Source organism: Ips typographus, linkage group LG1 (genome assembly GCF_016097725.1).
Source record: "Ips typographus isolate SLU linkage group LG1, UJ_Ityp_2.0, whole genome shotgun sequence".
Taxonomy (NCBI): Eukaryota; Metazoa; Arthropoda; class Insecta; order Coleoptera; family Curculionidae; genus Ips; species Ips typographus.
Window position 1 is genome coordinate 19,038,803 of NC_138422.1, and position 24,581 is coordinate 19,063,383.

At 32.8% G+C, this 24,581-nt stretch overlaps 1 protein-coding gene across 5 annotated transcripts in view; it reads right to left on the bottom strand.

Moving 5' to 3' along the window:
• Positions 1–5,625: 5,625 nt before the first annotated feature.
• The window catches only part of CycE (cyclin E), a 34,484-nt gene continuing 15,528 nt past the window's right edge, over positions 5,626–24,581 (bottom strand). For 4 of the 5 annotated variants that reach the window (XM_081972918.1, XM_081972926.1, XM_081972931.1 and 1 more), the window contains exons 4-9: positions 19,458–19,673; positions 19,195–19,401; positions 19,014–19,137; positions 18,790–18,955; positions 18,574–18,732; positions 5,626–14,031 (exon numbers count right to left, since the gene is read on the bottom strand). In XM_081972918.1, the coding sequence (XP_081829044.1) occupies positions 13,653–14,031; positions 18,574–18,732; positions 18,790–18,955; positions 19,014–19,137; positions 19,195–19,401; positions 19,458–19,673 (1,251 nt within the window). In that variant the 3' untranslated portion in view covers positions 5,626–13,652. The remainder of the gene's footprint in view (positions 14,032–18,573; positions 18,733–18,789; positions 18,956–19,013; positions 19,138–19,194; positions 19,402–19,457; positions 19,674–24,581) is intronic. The other variant, XM_081972902.1, reaches the window with a different exon arrangement.

Consider the following 24,581-nt stretch of genomic DNA (forward strand, 5'->3'; position numbering starts at 1 on the left):
TACCTACAGGGTAGTTTCCACGAAAGACCCTCTGAACGGTCAGGTATGAACGGTCAGGAACGCCATCTACTGAATTATTAAGTAACAGTAGAATCACTATTGCCTTCCGCTAGCCTTTAAACAGTGGAGAAAATCATGAAAATGTTTTCCACTAAGTAAGGCAAATTATCGGTAGTAACCCACATTTTCTTTCTGTTTCAGATGGACGACCAACCAACGACCAGCCAACTAACTAAGATGAGGACAGCAACTTTCCCACAGACCTTCCCCCAGGGTGACGGGAATTTATTCTCAAAACCTGGGTAGAACCTCTCCGCACTTTAACCCAATGCTAATTGGGCTCTGACTGACTGCACTCCTGGCATTTTTCCCCGCTTTGCCGACGCAATAGGGGGAAAACCATCCCCCACTCACCAGACCCAAATTCCCCAATACTTTAGCATGTTAAAACAGACGGACGAAAGCCGACTGTTTAGACATCATATTGTTGGCCAGGAAAGATGACACTAAGAAAGAAGACAATAAGAGCGCCAGAAAAGCCCCTTCGTCATCCTTCTCTCAGGACATGGGAGGCCGCTGCAACTCTGGGAACTTCCCAAAAGGGAAAATTACTGGATTTGTAGCGACTTCCTTTTCCCTTTGGTCTACAGCGATCGGAGGGTAAGAAGCAGTAGTCTTGCTTGACCCATCTATGTGATGCCGCATTCCTGCCAAATAGTAATGGCGGTAGTAACCAATTCATATTCAGAGATTGCACAGTATGACTATCCATACGATGCCCTTGCTTACGGTTTGGAGTTTGAGGTACGTCAATTAAGAAACCGAACACTATACTACTCAAGCTCGCAATCAGACGTAAAACCATGGCTTCCGAAAGGAACTAATAAAAATGTGGAGTAAAATAAGGAGACAAAACAATCGTAATGCCCAAATGAAGCCGTTCTCTCGTTCTTTTGAAAGCTGGAACTATGAAGAGCAACCACATCCAACTTCAATGCCCTAAACCAAACAGAGTGGTGAACCAAGACTGAGAAAACCTAGCCAATGTTCATCACAAGCAAAAGCTGACTCGGAAAGCACTATCATGCTTCACCTACTGATAATAAAATAGCTCGAATCAGCAGGACAATACATACCAGTTTGACAGACAAGTTTGCGCAAGAAATTTTCAAATGTTGAATTAGTGATTCCGAAGCAAAATTTATATTGAAAACTGGGGGAGGTGAAGTATTGCCTGTTTTGGAAATCCGTGAATCAAAAGTCAAGCTTGGATAGCTTTTGCACTATGTTCCCTGCTTGTAATACTTTGATCTCCCCCAGTACCTACTGAACAATTATTGTAAAAAAGATCGGCAAACTGCGGTCACCAAATGGATATTTAAGCAGCATTGAAGCACTTACTAATCACTGATTCCCGAGTCAGTCAGCTGTGTCCTGCTCATCAAATGCTTTATTTGCTATATCTTCGGAGTACAGGTTAAAGAGGATTAGTGTACACCCTTGACGTACACCTTTTTGTATTGCCATTTCTTCTGGTGTTATGTCTTCTATTCGTATTGCTGCTTTTTGACCCTAGTACAGGTTTGAAATTATTCTCATGTCTCTGAGGTCTATCCTTCTCTTTAGTAATGTTTCGATGTGTTCTCGGAATCTATCAAACAATGATACGACCAGTAGCAACATACACCAGTGAAACATGGACACTGACAGTTCGCGACACAGAGCTCCTAAGAAGGTTTGAGAAAAAGATCCTGCGCATGATATATGGTCCCGTTCGAGACCCTGTAACCGGCCATTATAAGATGAGAAGCAATGCTGAGCTTGCCAAAATATATCAAAGCCCCGACATCATTGAGGAGATAAAGTCCGGCAGACTAAGATGGGCAGGGCACCTGCAAAGAAGCCAAAACGATCGCCTAAAAAAACGGGTATGGGAGGAGGCACCAACAGGAAAAAGACCACTGGGAAGACCCAGGCTCAGACGGAGAGATAACATCATTAAGGATCTGGTTATCATTGGTGTAGACCAGCAAGAATGGAGGGAGATGACCCACGATCGCTCCAGGTGGAGGCAGATAGTCAAGGCAGCCAAGACCCATCCTGGGTTGTAGTGCTACGGAGTAGTAGTAGTAGTAGTATTTATTTTTCAGATACTCACATGTTTGAATTCCAGATTCAGTTTTGATGAATCAGCTTAAACTATATCAAACTGAATTATCTACTCATTATGAAAATATATGATTTACAAATGCACTGCATGATTTTTTTACCAAATTATTTAGCAACAAAATGCGCAATATTGCCTCCATTTAAGTAAAGCTCTATCAATTATAGTTTCTGAGATAGCAATGCCAATGCATCGAATTTGTAACATCCTTTATGTGTAGATCTTAATTCACGCCCAAGCGCCTTTGAGAAAGAACACTGAGCGCAAACAGTGCTTTCCTTGTTTGTTAGCCTGTCCGGAATCCAAATTGTGTATCGTTGATATACCTATGATCGTATATCTAGGTTCCTAAATATTCTATTATGGGCCACTTTTAACAGGATCTTCAGTGTGTTTATGACATTAGGCTTATTGTGCGATAGTCAGAACAATGCTGGGGATTTTCCTTTTTTGAATAGTTATAAAAAGTTGATAGCAATCATTGATTCGGTATTATTCCTGTCCTGTACTTTATTAATTCTACCAAAATATGAATCTACAGCATTTACACATACAGGGTGTCCCACGACGAAAGACCTCGATTGATATTGGAAAAAGTATAAATAGGAGAGTTTTGAAAATTTGGTAGGATACTGATGTGGGCATGCCCAATCCAACTAAAATATTTTCAAGATGGTTGCACTTCCGCTTATACCGGAAGTCGATCACAACTTTCTTATTTTAAATAGAACACCCTATATATTATTACATATTTGGATTCCTCACAAAATTCTGACCAACTTTTGTATAGAATGCCCTATGCCTATCTCTAGCCGTTTTCGAAATATTTGATGTTTTTCCAAAAAAGTGACAGTTGCAACGCTCAACATATTTTTGTACTATGTTAAAACCGTATTTCATTTTGCAATGAAACTTTGGGTTATTGTAAATAAAGGATCCTTTTATTAAACTGAGGGTGCGTAACGACTCATTTGTATACAGGGTCGTCAAAAAAAATCATAAACTTGCCACTAAAAAAAATTAAAAATCTCAAGTTTTTTAAATGGAAACCCCCATTTTTTATGACGGAATCATTTTGAGCATTAAAAATTACTATAAGTTTCAATTTACTTGCCTATACCTAAATCCAACCCATTTCGTTTTATTTGAGAATAAACATTTTTTTATTAGGCTGCATGGTTGGGGTTAGCTGGTACTCTAGTTAGCCATGCTTTTGACACACGGTGATATTGGAGACCTGCAGGGCATGTTAATAACACTAGTTTTGAGTGTTTTGACAACTGCAAATATGCCGTCGCGGTTACGTTATTCAAACCAAGATTACTTAAATCTGTTTATTATTTACGGAGAATGTGATAAAGTTGTGAGTAGAACATGTGAGGTATTTGCCGCTCGTTATCCAGAAAAAACAAAGCCATCACGAAAAGCTGTCAAGCAAATAATTGAAAATTTTAAGAATACGGGATCTGTGAAGATAAAAGCTATTAAAACAAAACCAATTCTTAATAATACAAATGTAGAAATTGCAATTTCTAACCAACTTTTGTGTACAATGCCCTATTCCTATCTCTAGCCGTTTTCGAAATATTTGATGTTTTTCCAAAAAAGTGACAGTTGCAACGCTCAACATAACATGCTTTGCAGTTCTCCAATATCACCGTGTGTCAAAAGCATGGCTAACTAGAGTACCAGCTAATCCCAACCATGCAGCCTAATAAAAAAATGTTTATTCTCAAATAAAACGAAATGGGTTGGATTTAGGTATAGGCAAGTAAATTGAAACTTATAGTAATTTTTAATGCTCAAAATGATTCCGTCATAAAAAATGTGGGTTTCTATTTAAAAAACTTGAGATTTTTCATTTTTTTTTAGTGGCAAGTTTATGATTTTTTTTTGACGACCCTGTATACAAATGAGTCATTACGCACCCTCAGTTTAATAAAACGATCCTTTATTTACAATAACCCAAAGTTTCATTGCAAAATGAAATACGGTTTTAACATAGTACAAAAATATGTTGAGCGTTGCAACTGTCACTTTTTTGGAAAAACATCAAATATTTCGAAAACGGCTAGAGATAGGCATAGGGCATTCTATACAAAAGTTGGTCAGAATTTTGTGAGGAATCCAAATATGTAATAATATATAGGGTGTTCTATTTAAAATAAGAAAGTTGTGATCGACTTCCGGTATAAGCGGAAGTGCAACCATCTTGAAAATATTTTAGTTGGATTGGGCATGCCCACATCAGTATCCTACCAAATTTTCAAAACTCTCCTACTTATACTTTTTCCAATATCAATCGAGGTCTTTCGTCGTGGGACACCCTGTATAGTTTAGAAAATATCACTTGGATTTTAGAAAGTATAAGTTGGATCTCAAAATTTAAAACTTTTATATAAATTGTATTTCATAAAAGGTCTGTTAAATTTTAGAACAGTTTATTTTAATTTTAGAATTTGCCACGTGAGTTAAGTAATCATCTACCCGATAAGTCTTTTAAAAACACTTTATTACTCAACAGATTACAACAATAGGTATCACAATATGACTGCTTTTAACGAAGATCAATTGTAAAGTGAATTTAAAGCGTGATTTTTAGATAAATAATAAAAATAGGATTTCGCAAATTTTAATCTAATACCCAGCATTATCAATATTATAAGCTACATAACTCGTGTATTTTAGAAAAGGTTATTTGAAGATTTCTGAAATACAATTTGAACTTTCCAAATTACAAATAACCGTGTCAAAAATTCAACTGATCTTTTCTGAAATACAACTTGCAATTTCTAAAATCAGAGTTATTATTCTAAAATTGAAAGTGCCTTTTCTGAAATTCGTTTATGGTTACATGTGTAAATTGTGTGGCCTTAATGAGTTTAAACCAACCTACCTACCTATAGCATAATAATATCTGTATGAAAATATAGAATATTTAAAAAACAGTTTTAAAAATAAGCTACTACAGTTAGTTTCAATGAAATGACAGTCACAAAAAGGATGTTTGCCTTTAAGTTATAGAATAATTTTGATAATTATTGTCACTAAATACTTAGTCACAATAAAAATTGATAGTATGACATCCCAATAGTAACGCTCACAGTTGCTACGTCATACTACCTGCGAAATGATCACTTTTAACTTAAGGCTTTATGGAGCGTGCAGACCGATTTTATGACCTAACTTCAGAAAACCACATTATTTGGACCAACTGACAAATTACGTTATCGTGACGTCAAAATCGCTCTGCACGCTCCAAGGAGGGTCAAAACAAACGGGGCCTAAATCTAGTCAAAAAACTTAAGTTTCGTAGACACGTCAGAAAGTTTAATTTTTGGTCGAATTTGAAAAAATATATTTTTGTTCTCATACTTAAAATTCCAAATCATAGAAACTAGTTTTTTAATTTGTAGGGTAGGCCAATTGGAAAAATACAAAAAAAAAACAAAACCCAATACATATTTAATAAAAATTTTATTCAGCATTACTTTTAGTTTTACAATACAATATTATCTTGGTTGGAAAAACAATTAGTTATCTCTAACCATGTACAATATACTATTTCATGCAGTTTCTAAAACAATATTAATATGTTATGCTGCCTGCTTTTTTTATAGATTTTTTAAAATTCATTGACACTTAAAGAAAAAACTCTAATGAGTATATTTACAGGCTTACTTTTGAAAAAAAATCCGTACAATAGTAATTGAATTCATAATTACCTAGACCCTTAATACACAATGAAGAATAGAATATATTAAATCGTTTAGGAACCAATTAACTAAATCGAAAACAATTTCTTAAGTGTATTAATTTTGCGCTATTCTCACTGGCGACAGGAGAAAAACTGCCTTACTATAACAATTTACTAATAATAAAAGCTATAAGATTTTTCATAAAGTCTGTCAAAATAAATTAATAATTAGTTACAAACAGTCTTTAAGTAGTTAAGTCGTATAAGCAATTTAAAGCCATTGAAGAAAAAGAATTAATAAATGAAAAAATTACTTACTAAGGATTAATTGAGCCCGAAATTAGCATGTCGTCTAAACCTTATTTACAGGGAAACAATGAAACCGTGCCAGATTTTCCTAACTATTGAATTTACTGTATGTACAGAGGTGCACTACTGGCATAAAGACAATATTTTACGATAAATCAATATTTTAGAAGCGTATTATTGGTTCTTAACCTAGGTATGATATAATTATAGTATTCCTGCAAAAGCGCGTTGAAACACTGAACAAAAAAATCGTAGAAATAAAAATCAAATACAATAACAAAGAAACAAACACACTGTTTTAAAATTCCTTCAATAGACAGCCAAACTACACTAAACGCGATATTGCAGGAATCTGTACAAACAAAATTACTCACACAACTAAAACTCTTTTTTTTTTTTGGTTCAATATTTAGTAATTTCATTTTTTTTAACTGAACTTAAAATTCGATTTGAAACTTTAGCGGAGAGCGAATCATATAACTGATTCAAATTGCTGTCTCAGCTTCACAATGCTCCGAATTTCAGCTTGTTCAGTCAACAATATTTTCGCCTAAAAACATACGTATTTTGCTACTATTTTTTTTTTGTCTACGTCAAAACAATAATAATTAGACAATAACGAAGACGCTATTAGTAAATTTAAAATAATCGATTCACTGAGTTTTTTGTACATTTTGCAATACCTGCTACTATAACCCGTTTGCGTGCAAGTAGCATTATTTTCTATAAATGCATGTTTTTTTTTAATTGTAGTAGGAAATCGCAATAACCAAGCTATAACAACAAAATAATTTCGAAGAAAATTGATCAATTTGGAAACCATTCGAAAAAAAGGGTTTGAAGATAGCTAAATACAGGGTGTCTCTGTCAACGTTCTAGCATAGGTAGATGGTATCAAAATACGTCAATTTAGTCACTTTAATCAATAAATTGATGAAAAGGACGTTGGAAAGAGTCAAAGATTGTAAAAATACACGGGTAATATATACAGGGTGATTGTTTATATTTTACTCAATAGCAAACTCCCTTAATTTTTATCTGACAGCAGAGTTTACCATAAATTAGCAAAGTTGTAGTATGTTTCTGAATTGCCAGAATCTAATGTCAGAATTAACATATTATGTCAATCACTTGTAAAATTCCTGACATTTTATTTTAAATGAGACACACTGTATTTTATTTGTTCAATCAGAAAATCTCTTTTTTTCTGATTTTAAAAAATTTATTTTTTTTGACGTTACGTCGGTCACTTTTCAAAAAATATACGGTTTAGATTTTTTTCTCCTCTACAGGGTGCCACAAATTCGCGTGTAAGTATGAGAATCTCGAAAACGTTAAGAGATACAGAGTTAGTTAAATAATGGCAAAGTTGCGCAATTTGTAGTTTAAATAATATGCCGCTTTAAAGTTTCAAAAATACCAGTTACTTCCGGAGATATCTAAAAAAACAAAATTTTGGAACTTACATAGTTGTATTTGTAATTACATATGTGTATGTACATTTTTGAGAAGAGCTTTATTTTCTGATTACGATCATATGGTATGGTTCAGTCTTGCAATTTCGTGAAAATAACCAAAAATCTGTTGTTATTGGTGATGAGAAAATTCAGCAATTGACACATTGTCATTGTAACTTTTTTTTTCTCTAAAACATGACAACGTCACATTTGATATCCTAGATTTTTGTCTTTGTTAACCAATTAAGACTACTTTTTTATAGCAGAATCAAAAAATACAATTTGTCCTGATTTGTAACATATTGTTCTCTGTTAAATTTTAGTTTTTTTAGAATTTGCGGAATTAATTAACACATAATGATGGTTTTCTAAATAGAGAATAGCCATGCGGGTATTTTTAAAGACAGGCGCAGAAAAACGAATTTTAATAATTGACACTTGACAACTATAAAATTGCAAACCAAATAATCAAAACTTAGATGACTCTAAATATTTAAAAAAACATTTTCCTTTAAAAAAATCACTTTCTGAAAATATTTAAAATGGAAAAAATAGCGTAAAAATGGCAAAGTTAAATTCTTAATCAAATGTAAAAAATTACCGTTTTTCACAGTTTCAAAGTTAAAATCATCAATTTAGTTTTAAAAAAAAATCAATTTTTATTTGTTTCAATTTGGTACGTTCTGACGTTCTCAACTATTTTCTTTTACTATAATTTTGACAAGCGTGTTTTTGACATTTTCTTATTGTCGAATCAGGCGATTTGTTTTTCAACTTTTTGGCCTTGAAGAAAATTGACTAGAATGACTACAAATAGCCGGCTAAATTTTCGCCATTTTCGTGATTTTTGACTGATTTTTATTATTCTAAATAATGAGCATGGAAATTTTATAGCGTAGCGGACATTAATTAAGAAATAAAGTAAAAACTTGTTCTGTCTTTGAACCAGCGTTCTTTGAGTTTCCGGCGCAATGCTCTGCCAACTGAGCTACCAAGCTAGTACGCCCGACTTGTCGGGAATCAGTGTTTACCTTAACTCTCAGAAATTATCGTATGAAGGGTGTTAGATACGGAAGTCATTCGCAACCTACGAGCATTGCGCCGGGAACGCAAAAGGACGCTGGTTCAAATCCGGCTAAAGGCGGAACAAGTTGTTGATGACCGCTTCGCCATAAAATTTCCATGTTCTTGATTAATTGACAGGACGAAAATCCTCACTTGATTAAAAATTTGACACCTGTCATTCCTAGTTGTTCCACAAATCTCTCTTGCATTGTTTTGTGTAAATTATCATCAGAAACGGTTAGATGACCATGTATCCTACAGGAAATTAATGGAAATCTGCTGTTTTGACTAAAATCCTTTGTGGAACATATGTTGTTTATGCAGTAATCTTAGTTGTCCCATAGTTTCTGACCAAATTATCAGCAGAAAGGTTTTTGGTAGTTTTACACTTTAAAGCTCGTTAGAACTATATCATTTTAATGTGGCCAATAGCAAGCAGATGGTAAAAATGTAAGAAACATTATTCTACGAGGGGGACACAAAATAAAACGGAAATTACGTTGTGAATTTCGTCCGTAGAAATTTTCTTTGTAAAACAACTTTTCCTTTTTCGCCTCGTCCTGTTGCGGAAATCGACCGCGGAAACTGTTGTAATGCTTAACACTGCTTATGGGAATGCTGCCCTAAGTAAAACCAGAGTTTCCGAGTGGTTTTCACTGTTTTCACAGTGGTTCCGTTCAGGACGCCCTTCAACATCAAGAAGTAACGAAAACGTCGACAAAATTAATGGTCTCCTTCGTGAATATCATCGCCGAACCATTAATCAGCTCCGTGAGATATCTGGAATATCATGGAGTTCAATTCAAAGGGTTTTATCAGAAGATTTGCACATGAGAATAGTGGCAGCAAAATTTGTACATCGCCTTCTCAGACGAACAAAAGGAGCAGGCATGTACTGAGCTTCAAAAATTTTTTTACAAGGTTATTACGGTTGATGAATCGTGGGATTGTGGAAAACACCTGGCTCTCCTCGTCCTAAAAAAGCTCGCCAAGTAAAGTCAAGCATAAAGGCAATGCTCATTGGTCTCTTCGATTGACTTCGAACAAGCAAATTGTTAACCAGAAGTCTTACTTGAAGGAAAAGACTGAGAGTATCCGGAAGAAAAGGGTAGATCTTTGGCGCACAAGCGACTGATTATTTCATCGTGACAACGTGTCAGCCGCTCATTCTGTAAAGATGTTTTTGATGAAAAATGGCATGACACTAATTGTCCACTCAAATTCTCGCCGCTTACCAACTTACCTCAGTTCAAAAGTCGTGAATTTCGCAGATACAAAGTGTCAAAAGTTCAATTTCGTTTTAGTTTTTCCGAAATATTTGTTTTAATAAAAGGTGTATTGTCACAAAATTTGGCTTTGTGGTGTTAAAAATTCAAATCTAATGCTCTCATTCGAAATTTTTGTTGCTGATAAATCTCTTATTAGGTATCATTTTTACTAGATAATAACATTAACAAAACATTTAATGTGCTTTTTTCTACAAACATTCAATAATGATGCATTTTTCGCTTCCAAATCTGAACGAAAAGTTACCCTTTACTGAAGAGTTTACTTTATCGCGCGTTGCCAAGGGTAGCGAGCTATAAACATTTTTTCGCTTGCTGTCCAGAACAACGGCTACAATGCATGCCATTATTGGAAATGTCAGTGTCATCAGTTTGATGTCAGTATTCAATTGTGTATAGTTTTGATCCTGTTTTTGAGTACCTACGCAGTAAGTTTAGTTGTATTAGATATTTAGCGATGTTTGTAGAAAAAATATTGTATGTATTACGCGCACAATGTGACTTTAATGCTCTCGAATGATTGCTGCGCTCCACTTTGTGTCGCGCAGCAAACTTCATTCTCAGAGCATAAAAGTCATGGTTTGCGCGCTTAATACATAAATAACTATTTTCTTTGTTTCAATTTGGGGCATATAATAAAAATGTAATAGTATTTTTTTTTTTTTTTTTTTTAATAGTACTGGCTGATCCAATAAGACTGTTCCTCGCCCATATCTCAGAAACCGTACGTCGTATGACTTTGGGGTTACAAAAATTACTGGGTAAATGGGCCATGAAGAATCGCTGGAAAATATTTTCAAGTACTTAAAATGACCAACAGAGGTGCCAACTGCCATCTTAAATTTAAAAATTGCATTTTCTATAAATTTTGCATAACAAACATTCTAAGTTTTTGTTCACATTTTTAAAGAGGACCAGTTCATCTAAGATTTTCGTAAAATAAAAATTTCAGTTATTTCAAAAAGAAAGATGGTGGGCGCCTTTCAATGGTTTTTGTAATAACCTGCTCTAACTTTTTAGCGATTTGACCGATTTTTACAAATTTGGTATTGTTGAAAATAGCATTCCTTGGGCAATAAGAATCAACCAAAATATAGTTCATTTAGTTGAATCCTTTGCCGCCAGTGGGTTAGTTTTGACACCATGACACGAATTCCAAAAAAATCCAAATGGAATGATATGACTTTTTCTGTATGAAAAAGTAGCCAAATAACTTCCAAATAGGCCCGTAAAAACTGTTTTTCAAAATCTTGTTTCTAAACTAAAATATTGGGGAAGTTAAATGAATGGAATTTTGAAGGCCAATCATCGCGCGTTAAGTTTTCTAAAACCAAAAATCAATTTAGCTACAAGATGAATAAGATGTTAAGCCACTTGTGAGTCTAAATAGAATTCATTTAGGCATTTTAAAAAAATATTTATTATCATAACATTCATGTTGCTTCAAAAAAGGACTAAACGCATCCTGAACTTTATATAAAGTCACTTTAATATTATTCTTACCTTTAGTTTAAAAAGTAAGCCTAAAAACCCAAATAAGTATACTATATGCATATTCCACATTTTTCGCATTTTATTATTTTTTTTTTTAATAAAGAAACACTTTTCCCAAAATCCTAGATTTGAGGCATCAAATTTTACAAAAAATTTTTATAAATGGTTCCGAAATATGTGGAATTTGGATATAATATACCTATTTGGGTCTTACTTTTATATTAAAAGTAAGAATTGAAGTAAGAATTTTGAGAGTAATATTAAAGTGATAAGTTTATCATGCGTTTCGTCCCTTTCGAGCAACATGAATGTCCTGACGATATTTATTTGTTTTATATAAAGCTTATATGAAGTCTATTTAGACTCACAATTCCTTCTGTAACATCTTATTCATTTCGCAGCAAAATTTTTAATAGTTTTAGGACATTTACCGCGCGATTCTTGGCCTTCAAAGATCCATTAATCTGATTTTACCAATATTTGAGGTTAGGAACGAGATTTTAAAAAACGGTTTTTCCTAGCCTATTTGGATGTTACTTGGGTTCTTTTTCATAAAGAAAAGTCATATCATTCCGTTTGATTTTTTTTGATTAATTAGGAATTTGGGTCATGGTATCAAAACTAGGCCCCTGGCGGAGTAAGATTCAACTATATTATGGTTGATTCTTATGGCCCAAGGAATGCTCTTTTCAACGATACCAAATTTGTTTAAATTGGTCAAACCTCTAACAAGTTAAAGCGGGTTTTTACAAAAACAACCCGCCCAACTTTGTTTTTGAAATAACTGAAATTTTTGTTTTACGGAAATGCTAGATAAACTGGTTCTCTTTAAAAATGTGAACAAAAACCTTGTAGTTTGTTGTAGCACTTTTAAAATTTAAGATGGCAGTTGGCACCTCTCATGGTCATTTTTAGAACTTGAAAATATTTTCCGGCGATTCTTCATGGCCAATTTACCCAGTATTTTTTTTACCCCATATCATATCATACGACGAACTGTTCCCGAGATATGGCCGAGGAACAGTCTTATTGGGTCACCCGGTACATTAACTAGTATTTTTTTACTTTTTAGTGATCCATTTTAGTGTTTAGTGAGTTATTTTAATTAAACACTTACGCTTCAAATTGTGTTCAATTTATTACAATAATAATTTAGACCTGGTCATCACGAAGTACATTTACGATGTACATCTTTTTTTAGGTAAAAAACGTTGGAGAAAAAATCTTTATTAAAAAATGAAATACAGGGTTAATCAAAAAAGTTATTTGGTTTTAAATGTGTACAAGGTGTCGTAGCAATGGCCCTCTGCATTTGACAAAGGAAATGAGAGCAGATTTTTTCACACCTCCCTTAGCCAAATTTTGTGATAATACACCATTTATTAAGACAAATATTTCGGAAAAACTAAAACGAAATTGAACTTTTGACACTCTGTAGCTGTAAGTTGGGTTATATCGTCATATTTAAACCTCAGGAATTTGTGGTAGCATTTTTTCCGCACCTACCAGAGACACTTTGTATATTTAGAGGATATCATGATAAGAGTTCCTCCAATGATTGTATATCAACGAAGATAATTTACAGTTAAAGAAATGTCAAACACTTAGTACTATCAATTACGCAATTTTTTGTCCCAAATCAACCAACTCTGTAAATCTTAAAAAAATCATTTTCCACACTGAATTCTGGATTAATAAACAATGAATAATAGTTTTCACCAAGTTTAAGTGAGACAAAAATATAACCATTAATTTTTGTGTGAAGATAAACACATTTGACTAGATGATGCACTGGTTAATTACGTAAATCTGCTGCAAATATAAAAAATAACGCCATTTAAAGTCTTGCATAAAAACCCAAAATTACCTAACCACGTAAAATTAAAACTCATACGCGAAAAAGGAAAATAAACAATTCTGAGTGTGGTCACTACCACTATTCACTATACAATTTCACTTCCGCTCACAATAACAATACCATTCGCAAAGTCCTTAACAATGTTAAAATGCAATTGTTTATCACAAAAAACACTACTACCAATGAGGGCATTGGTATAAACAGATGACAATGATCGAGCACTAAACGTATAGTTGCAACTATATACAACATTGCCACACCTTTCCCACTTTTTAAACAATAAATCGACAATAACTACTATCGATAAAGAATTACATACCTAATCATCTAACCTCGTCAAAGTTTCTTCCAACAATTTTCTTGTAGGCGAGGCTTGTGTTGGGATATTTCTCTGATTGCATTTTACAATGCCGTCCAAGATTTCGTCGAACGTCAACAACGCCTTATCGTCAGCGAGAATTAAATTCGCGTCCGGAGATGAAACGTTTGAGATGCTTATGTCCGAATCGTCCAAGGCTACTGCATCGCACGAGACTTTTTCAACGTCGTACATGCAAACCAAGTCATCGTCGTCTTGCGCTTCTGGTATGTTTTCTTTGGTGTCGTCTTCTTCGAGGAGTTCCACTTGTTTTTCTGGAGAGTTTACTTTCTTCTTGTTGACGTAGGTTCGTTCTACTTTAAGACCCATTTGTTCTAATCTGGAATAATAATACAAACAGTATTAATAATATTGCATTTCAAGACTTTAAAAAGTTCAAGTAGTGTTAATTTAAAGCTTTTTTGAAATATGTAATCAACTACAAAACACACAAATCAGCTGATTTTGAATTTCTGTAATCTAATTTAATTTACTAAATACTGGAATTTTTAAAAATATAATACAAGTTTGTTACCACAAATTCTTTCAGAAAGATATCAAAACGAAATATTGTCTTCAAAATTGTAAACCTATAAACAAAAATTCAAAAATATACTTAATAAAAAAAGATCTAATGGTGGGTCCATATTTGAGCAATTTTGTCTGAACACAGCTATAGAATGTAAATTTGGTAAAGTGGGAACAATTGTCATTTGTGTATACAGACCACCCCCACTTGATAGAATAGAGCTGTTGTTAACAAACATTTTTCAGGAAAACAAATTAATATTTATTGCAGGTGATATTAATATAGAACTATTAAACGACAATACTTCAAAAACAGAGTTACTATCTATATTGAACTCATTTAATGTACATCAAACCATTTTTGATAATACCCGAATATCAAGTAATAGTCTAGTTGTATTGATAATATCTTTTCAAATGTAGAAGTTTTAAGGTCTAGTGTATTTGAGAACTTTGTGGCTGTCCATGTTGCGCAAAAAATTGAGTTTGAGATTGACGTAAGTGTAAAAGACAATCCTTTCTTTATACAAGCGATTTTTTACAGATGAAAATAGTTGCAATTTTTTTGAGCAGCTTAAATGAACAAGACTGGTTAGAAGTGCTTGAGATATAAAAAGTAACGTTAACGAACAGTGGAATGTTTTCATGAACATTGTTTTGAGCCTGCATAATCAGAATTTTCCTCGAAAACTAGCAAACGAAAAATCACGCAAAAAACCTCCCACAGACGCTAGTACTAGAATGTAAACGCAAACTAGATAACCTACTGATGCTATCCAGATTTCACCCAGACTTTAAGCAAAGATACAATGAAGAGAAATAGTCTATGACAAGGCATTAATATCCTCCAAAAGAAAAACGTTTTGTCATACATAATTAACAATTCTTTTAGCTTTAGTGTCTTCCCAGATAGTCTAAAAATTGCACTCATTAAACCATTATACACTGTGTCCATAAAGTCAGGCATAAATTCTATTAAAAATCAGGGATTTGTTTTTTGCGAAAACGCTCGGACAGGTAAATATTTATTTTTGATTACGATTTTTTTGATGATAAATTAATGTATACAGGGTGACCCAAAAGTAAGTTACCACTGTCAACTTTATTTATATTTTTTTTATTATTAAATTAGGTTAGGTTAGGTTATACTTGGAATTCGATGCAGAATCCAAAAATGAAATAAAAAATAGAGGTTTCCATTAAAAAAAATTAAGTTGACAGTCGTTAACTTGTTTTTGGGTCACACTGTATACATAAATTTATTAACAAAAAAATCGTAATAAAAAATAAATATTGACGTGTCCGAGCATTTTCCCAGAAAACAAATCCCTGATTTTTAATAAAATTTATGCGCAACTTTAGGGACACACTGTATAAAAAAGGCGATCCGGAAAGCCTAGATAGTTACAGGCCAATAAGCTTATTACCAACCTTTTCCAAAATTTTTGAGAAGGCAATGAATCAGCATTCTGATTGATTGTGACATTTTTAGTAATTGCAAGCACGGTTTTCTTAAATATAGATCTACACAAATGGCACCTTTTGAATTCATAAATTGGTATATTTCTGGATTTGTCCAAAGCTTATGACTGTCTGGATAGACAAAAACTCATTAGAAAATTAGAGTTGTATGGTATTCGGGACAACACCAAAAAATTGATAGCTAGTTATTTGGAAGATAGAAAACAATCCCTCTTCTATTTATAATATTTGCCAATGATCTGTCTGCCGTAATCAAGGAACCGTTTCAGCATATCGTAAATTACGCAGATGATACAAATATAATTACAGGAAGCATTGAAGACGCAGTCTTGAAATCAAAGATCTCTTTTGAGTTAGTTCCAGAGTGGTTTTATAAAAACAGGCTTGTTGTAAATAAGGAAAAAACCAATGCTACAGTCTTCAGCATAAAACAGTCAACGACAATCAAACAAGAAATAATCGAAATGTATAACACAAACATAACATTATCTGATAATGTCAAATTTCTAGGAGTATACAGGGTAATTCAAATTAGACACTCACCATTGGGATCTCAGAAACCATAAGAAATACGAGAAAGTTTAAATTGGGGCAAAGTTGCGCAGTTGAAAGCTCAACCAAATGCCGTTTTGAAAATTTCGATTTTCTGAGTGCTTCCGAAGAAAACTGAAAATTAGATTTTTTGTTTTTATTTATTTCTAACTTTATTTGAAGAGTTTTGTTTTTTGGCAATCATCATCAAGTTTCTTTTTTCTTATGGGCGCCAATTGGATTTTTAGCCCACCAAATAGTACGTTTTATTCTGATTTTAGTGATGTATAATAACTTATGATTTGCTTCATAAATGACCAAATAATTGAATAAAAACTAATTTTACTTTAGTTGGCTTTGAGTTAATGAGACGTTTTATGAAATGTCATTATTTGGCAATACTTGTCAAACACGATCATTATTCAAGCATAGTTAAAAATGTATCTAGAAAAGAAACCGCCGTACAGAATGTTATTATTACACAAGCATTGCTGAACTATTTAGGTTAATCAGAAGTAGAGATTTGTTAGCATTATCTCTAACTTAAACCACTCATTTATGTTTCCAAGAGAAAGATCATCATATTTCGGAACCTCATTTTTTTACAATGTTAAGTACAAGTTTAAATAATTTAATATTGGATTTTGAAACACTCCAAATTGAGCCATGTTTTGGTTAAGTTTTAACTAAATAAAGTTATGTGGGGGAGTTGCTACTGATTACAGTTGGCTTGCTCTCATATTATTAACTTAGTATCAAATTTGTGATGAAGCTTAAAATAATATTGCCTCATTTTTCCTCATTGTGACTAAGTATGTTCAGACCAATTGCGTGTGACAAGTGCTACCAAGTAATCTTCATAAAACGTCTCATTAACTGAAAGCCAACTAAGGTAAAATTAGTTTTTATTGAATTATTTTGTTATTTATGAATCAAATCATAAGTTATTATACATCACTAAAATCAGAATAAAGCGTATTATTTGGTGGGCTAATACTCCAATATGGCGCCCATAAGAAAAAGGAAAGTTGATGATGACTGCCAAAAAACGAAACCTTGTGTGGCAAATCATTGCGCAACTTTGCCCCAATTTAAACTTGCTCTTATCTCTCCCACCGAAACCGAAATCCCAATGGTGAGGGTCGAATTTGCATTACCCTGTATACCATTTTTGATTAGAAGATATTCGGGTTCCAGTTGTCACTTGGCTAACACCAGAAAAAAGTTAGGTCGATTTTAAAGTGAATTATTTGCTGTAGTGCCCCCCACTATGTGTTGGCTTAAAACTGAGTTAAGAATCAAATTTGTCATCATCAAAAACCGCCGTTTGATGTGGTTTGATCATCTTCGGTCACTGCGGATTCCATGCCATTAATTATTAGAGAAGAGCTTTAATTTGTTTACTATTTTATTAACTTCGTTGTTTTAAGTATAACGACAAGCAGTATATCACGAAAAAACATAAAAATTCTCCACAAAAGAAAAATAACTTTTCTTTATGAAGTGTATACAGTATGTCCAAGATTCGATTCTCTAGGTTAAATGGGGAAAGTTTTAGAGAATTTAATAGGCAATCCAACACCGTTTTAAAAATATTTAATTTTTGCTTCGTATTTGAATTATTTTCGAAAAAACAAAAACAACCATTTTCAAAAAAGTGCTGTATTTTCGCTAATTTTAAAATTTGGCTTTAATATTGTTAGAGCATTTTTTTAAGGACTATCTTTCTGTGTATTTCGTTTTCAATTCCGACGTTTCGGTCTCGTGATACCATCATCAACTTCTTTTTTTCTTATGGACGCCATTTTGTTTTTTTATCTAGTTAAAAAAAGCACGTTTTTTGTCTTTAAAACTTTCCCCATTTAACCTTTGCGGTAGCTCTTACGGGAAGCGAGATCCCTGTATAGAGAATCGAATCTTGGACATACTGTATATGGGACGGCTAGGAACCCGTCAAACTTTCAAATTTTAAGGTTAATTATCAAGCCATAAAAAGGCATGCAAGGTAAAATGAGAGACGTCACGCGTCACTAACTTGATCTATCAGTAGCTTTATTCAGGTTGATTGTAAGAGACGTATTATTATAACTTTAATTTTTATTGTCACAATAAAGGCTGTGCTTTAAATGTAATATCAAAGTAAATACTGATTTTAAACCTGTTGTTGTGTAGCACTTTTTTATAAATAACAACAAAAAATACACTCAATATTACTGGAAAATTTAGTACTTACCGGTTTTCTTTTAGCAGCATGATAAAATAAATCATTGACATTAAATATCATGTTCAAAAAATTGACACGTTAAACAAAGATAAAAATAAAAACATAAAAAGTACTTACCTAATAATTGCCGACTTTTCAAAGTATTCCATATTGACCACGTGCGTTTGCAAACTGTGATTTTCATTTTTGACTAAATCAGGCACTTTACGTCTTAAACTAGCTAAATGAGGATGCCCTTGGTCATCTTGCGGCGCATCAGATTTGCAACTCATCAATCTAGAAATATACAGTGTTAAAAAACGATTTTGATATAAACATTCGGTTCTAACGTACTTAGGATCTGATGTATCCCTTAAAACAAGGTAAAAAGCGGCCATATATTCAGCGCAAGACTGTAGTTGGTCCCATGTGAGACCAGAAACATCAAGTGCCACTTTTTTACCATACATAAAATACATAGCGGCAGCAGCAAGCGTGCTGTACGAAAATTTAAGAAATCCTGTAATATCACAAATAGTAGTGACAAAATAAAACATTAAAAATGTGGTGAATTGTACCTGGATCAAGACTAAAAGCATCTAAAAGTTGCGAAGCCCTGGTAAATTGATACCCAGAATATTGAGGAAATAAGAAATTTCTAGTTGTGTCTTCATTTAATTTCCTTTTAATTACATGGGGAGCCTATAAGCAAATTACCAGTAATATAGAGTTTAGGAACTTCTGCTTTACAACAAATACCTGAAAGTGTATTTGCATGTACAAATTAAGCCAATCACTGGGTGTCATTACATTCAAATCCCAGCCTAAACTATTCAATATCAAAAGTTCACAATTTAAAATATCGTCAGGAGTACATGCCCCGTCACACACATAAGAAAATTCACTCAATTTTGGTGGGTACACTTCCTCCAATTTTGAGGCTAGAAACAGGCAAGTTACACCAACCTAAAAAAAAAAGTCCAATCAACTGGTAAGCCACAAACTACAGCAGAAAATCATACCAATTGCAGTTGATTTTTAGGAACGTCAGGTCGTAGGGAGAGAAATCTGTCAAAGTAGTCCACTGTGAGGTAATACGTCACCCTCCTTAAGTGATATACTTCACATACTTCCATAACCCAGTCGAGGAGAATAGCTCTCATTCGGGGCATGAAATTGCTGAAATCCTCAAATAACCTTGGATTTCTCAGATTTAAGGAAGCCTCCTCTTTGTAAACCTACAATATAAGGCACTTTTTGATCGAAGAACCAGCATTGTAGCAAATATTTCTAATGATAACAAAGATGCCTTACTTTTATATAAACTGATTTTTTTAAAAACCTCGCCATTTCGAAACGAAAAACAGATTTTGATGCGGTTTGGACTACCATTCAGCTTGATTTATTGGCTTTTAGTTGATGGGAAAACTTTGATTTTAATGTACCGGGTGACCCAATATAAGACTGTTTCTCGGTCATATCTCGGGAACCGTTCGTCGTATGACTTTGGGGTAAAAAAAAATACTGGGTAAATTGACCATGAAGAATCGCTGGAAAATATTTTCAAGTTCTAAAAATGACCACGAGAGGTGCCAACTGCCATCTCAAATTTTAAAATTGCATATGCAAATTTTATAAAATTTGCATAACAAACTACTAAGTTTTTGTTCACATTTTTAAAGAGAACCATCTAGCATTTTCGTAAAACAAAAATTTCAGTTATTTCAAAAACAAATTTGTAATCATTGAAAAAAGCATTTCTTGGGCAATAAAAATCAACCATAATATAGTTAATATAGTTGAATCTTACTCCGCCAGGGGGCTAGTTTTGATACCATGACCCAAATTCCAAATTAATGAAAAAAATCAAACAGAATGATATGACTTTTTCTTTATGAAAAAGGACCCCTAGTGAAAACCGGTTTTTAAAATCTCGTTCCTAACCTTTCATATAGGGAAAATCAGATTAATGGATCTTTGAAGGCCAAGAATCGCGCGGTAAATGTCCTAAAACTATTAAAAATTTAGCTACGAAATAAATAAGATGTTAAAGAAGGAATTGTGAGTCTAATTAGACTTCATTTAAACTGTATTTAAAAGAAATATATATTGTCAGGATATTCATGTTGCTCGAAAGGGACGAAACGCATGATAAACTTATCATTTTAATATTACTCTCAAAATTCTTACTTTAATTATTACTTTTAATATAAAAAGCAAACCTAAAACCCAAGAAGGTATATTATATCCAAATTCCACATATTTTAGAACCAATTGTAAAAACTTTTTGTAAAATTTGATGCCTCAAATCTAACATTATGGGTAAAGTGTTTCTTTATTTTTTGCAATATGGTAGAAAAATAAAAAAATGCGAAAAAAGTGGAATATGCATATAGTATACTTATTTGGGTTTTTAGGCTTACTTTTTAAACTAAATGTAAGAATAATATTAAAGTGACTTCTATATAAAGTTCAGGATGCGTTTAGTCCTTTTTTGAAGCAACATGAGTATACATATTATATATACATATTTTTTAGACTTAGATTTTTATTTAGACTCACAAGTTGCTTAACATCTTATTCATCTTGTAGCTAAATTGATTTTTAGTTTTAGAAAACTTACCGCGCGATTGGTCTTCAAAATTCCATTCATTTAATTTTCCCAATAGTTTAGTTTAAAAAGAAGATTTTAAAAAACTGTTTTCACTGGCCTATACAGAAGTTATTTGTCTACTTTTTCATACAGAAAAAGTCATATCATTCCATTTGATTTTTTTGGAATTTGTATCATGGGTCAAAACTAACCCTCTGGTGGCAAAGAATTCAACTAAATCAACTTTGGTTGATTCTTATTGCCCAAGGAATGCTATTTTCAATGATACCAAATTTGTTAAAATCGGTCAAATCGCTAAGAAGTTACAGCACGTTATTACAAAAACAATTGAACATGGTGGGGGACCATCTTTCTTTTTGAAATAACTGAAATTTTTATTTTACGAAAATCCTAGATGAACTGGTCCTCTTTAAAAATGTGAACAAAAACTTAGTAGTTTGTTATTCAGAAATTATAGAAAATGCATTTTTTTAATTTAAGATGGCAGTTGGCACCTCTGGTGGTCGTTTTAAGAACTTGGAAAATATTTTTCAGCGATTCTTCTTGGCCAATTTACCCAGTAATTTTTGTAACCCCAAAGTCATACGACGTACGGTTTCTGAGATATGGGCGAGGAAACAGTCTTATTGGGTCACCCGGTACTATAACTGTACTATACAGGGTTGGAAAGAAGAGCGTCCAAAAAAGTTAAATTTTCAAATATTCCCCCAGTTAACCAATATATTTTTATTGGGAACAACATTGGGAGCATTGTTTACGTCTATACCTCGGGACGTTTTGGCCGTTTTTTAATTAATAACATATATCTCAAGAAATATCGATTTATCCGAAAAATGCGACATAGGCAAAGAATTTTTAACTTTTCAAAACAATACTGACAAAATAAAAAAAGATTATTTTAATTCTTGAGTTTCAAGAATGCAATAAATGTTGGGTTTATGAGACAGTTTCTGCCATGGAAACTTAAATGTAAACCAACAATTTGTAGGTAAAATTTTTTTTGTGAAAAAGTGACATCACGCCCAGTTCCCCGCCATTAATTTATTTAAGACTAGCATTGTAATTATTCATGACGTAATTTACATAAATTGGTTTGTCTTGAAATACCCTGTATATCATACTTTTTCTGAATGATTAGGGGGCCCTAAAAAGGATTTAATTTTCTCGAACCGTTAATGATAATGAAATGATGCCATCACAATTGCTAGTAAAGACTAGCAAGAAAAAAATATACGGCGATTATAATTAATATGCCTGGCTGTGAACAATTAAATACTCCTCGAAACAATGTTACAAGTTCTCAGACACTGAAAATGTAAAATTACTAGCAAATCTGTGGTTTAAACTGGCAAAAAAAAATCCGGATTCTAGTCATTTTAATTATCAATGCATATCATTGTTTATTCTGTGGAGACAAATAGAAACTACACATTCCAAAACAAAATTTCTGACAAAAACCGATATTTCATTAACATTTTCCTAAAAAACTTGAACCCTCATCTGCTTAGACAAAATAAATTGATGGCTACCCGGATTCAGACCAGCTAATTAAATTCCCCTGTTAGGTGGAAACTGTTCTCAATGAAATTTTATTAGATATGACTTTCAAAACTTCATCCACTACAAGACGGATCGGAAACAAGATAATTGGCGTAATTGTGAGAAAATTGTATAAAACGTCCATTTGTCAGTGTTGGCGTTTCCTGTAACACAATTTAGAGATGTATAGTGATTAGATTCGCAATTCTTATGAAGTAATATTTATTGCTTTTGCTAATTTTATCAAAAAAATCAAGAAAATTTGCTGCAGAAAATTTACTTTTTCTTATTTTTGTTTTGAGGCTGCTTTCGACGAACAAAAATCAAATTGACATTTGCCCGTCATATCAACGTTTTTCTGACGTTTTGTGTCAGGTCAAAGAATCTGTCATATACAAGAGGTTTCTTAATGATGTTAAGAAACCTCTTGTAAAAACATTTTATTTTCAAGGTGATTCTCTCCTTTTTACTTCATCAAAGTGTATTGCAGTGCTCCAGTAAAAGCTAAGAACATTTTTCTATAATTCTTTATTCAATTTAGAAACTTTTTTGTTTCTTGTGTTTTTTTTGTATTTTACAGTTTTTGAGCTATCTGCAAAATAATTACGCCAAATTTTATAATTTTCTCTAATTACTTTATAAATAGAATTGAAAATGCTGCACTTACTTCTGGACTAAGCCAAAAGTGGGATGTTATTTCTACTTCTTTTGCAAATAACTTCAAAACGATAAAAAATACGGAAAATTCAACAGAAAGAAAAGTTTATAAATTGAACCAGGAATTCTGATTTTGCGTAAAGGAAAATCAGGGGTAAAAAAAAACAGGACCACAGGAAAAATAACAGCCATCATGCTTAAAGATGTAGCCTGTAGAAAGTCATTTGTGCTCCAAATTTGTGTTAAATATCTGAAAACTAACAATTTTCGACCACATGTTTATGTGAACTTTGTGGCTTAATTATACAGGGTGTTTCATAATATACGCCCAGGACTTCAGGATATGGTAGCTCGTCCAAAAATATTTAAAAAAAGTTTCTAGTTAATCACTTACTGCTTCCCTATCTATTGTAATAAGCGCATTGATTTGTTTGGGCCGTAAAATAGTAAGTTTTTGTAAAACGCACCATTTGTTGACCAAGATGAACAATTTTAAGTAGGTATTTACAGTGGGAAACATACAACTTATGGGAAAAAACTCCTCTTTTCAATAGCACATAATTCAATTATCCATTACAAAAAAATTATTAGTTATTAGTTTCTCTAATTCTTCTCTCTTTCTGCAAAAAATAATGAAAAAAAGTTTAAGTGAAAGTTGTTGGTTATAAAAATAACTTCCATTTTCAGTTATGAATGTATCTTAAACCTTTTGTCATTTAGTGTGCAAAATTTTAGCCACAAAATTGTTTTTTGAGCAAATATACAGAAATGGCATTTTGGATATCACCTTGACATGCAAAGTTCTTGCCACAGAAAGTGTTCAAACAAGCTGAATAAAAAAAATCGGTAGTGCAATAGTGAATGACTAAAGTAACATTCACAACAGACTACAGTAACTAAACAGACATTCATAAACAAATACAAAAAAGCATTCTCTCAAATTTTCGAATTTTGAACAGTTAATTGACAACAAAAATATGCATGTGTCAAACGTCTGAAATGACTCTCCTTATTGGTTGCTTGTATTAAGGTGGCAAAACTTAAGAGTAAAAGCTAAAACCTCGATAGGTGTCAATTATTGTTGTCAATTAACTGTTCACAATTCGAAAATTTGAAAAATGCTTTTTTGCAGTTGTTTATGAATGTCTGTTTAGCTTGTACCTAATTGTCTTTTTTGAAACAAATAGTCGAAGTCTAGACGATGGTTACGATTATTAGTATGACGTTTATGTCTTGTATTTCTGAAATTCTAACCTGATTCCTATTTTCCAATTTTAAGTTTATAGTGAATGATGTCGTTTGTCTACTTCTTGCAGTGCATTTACCATAACAGTAC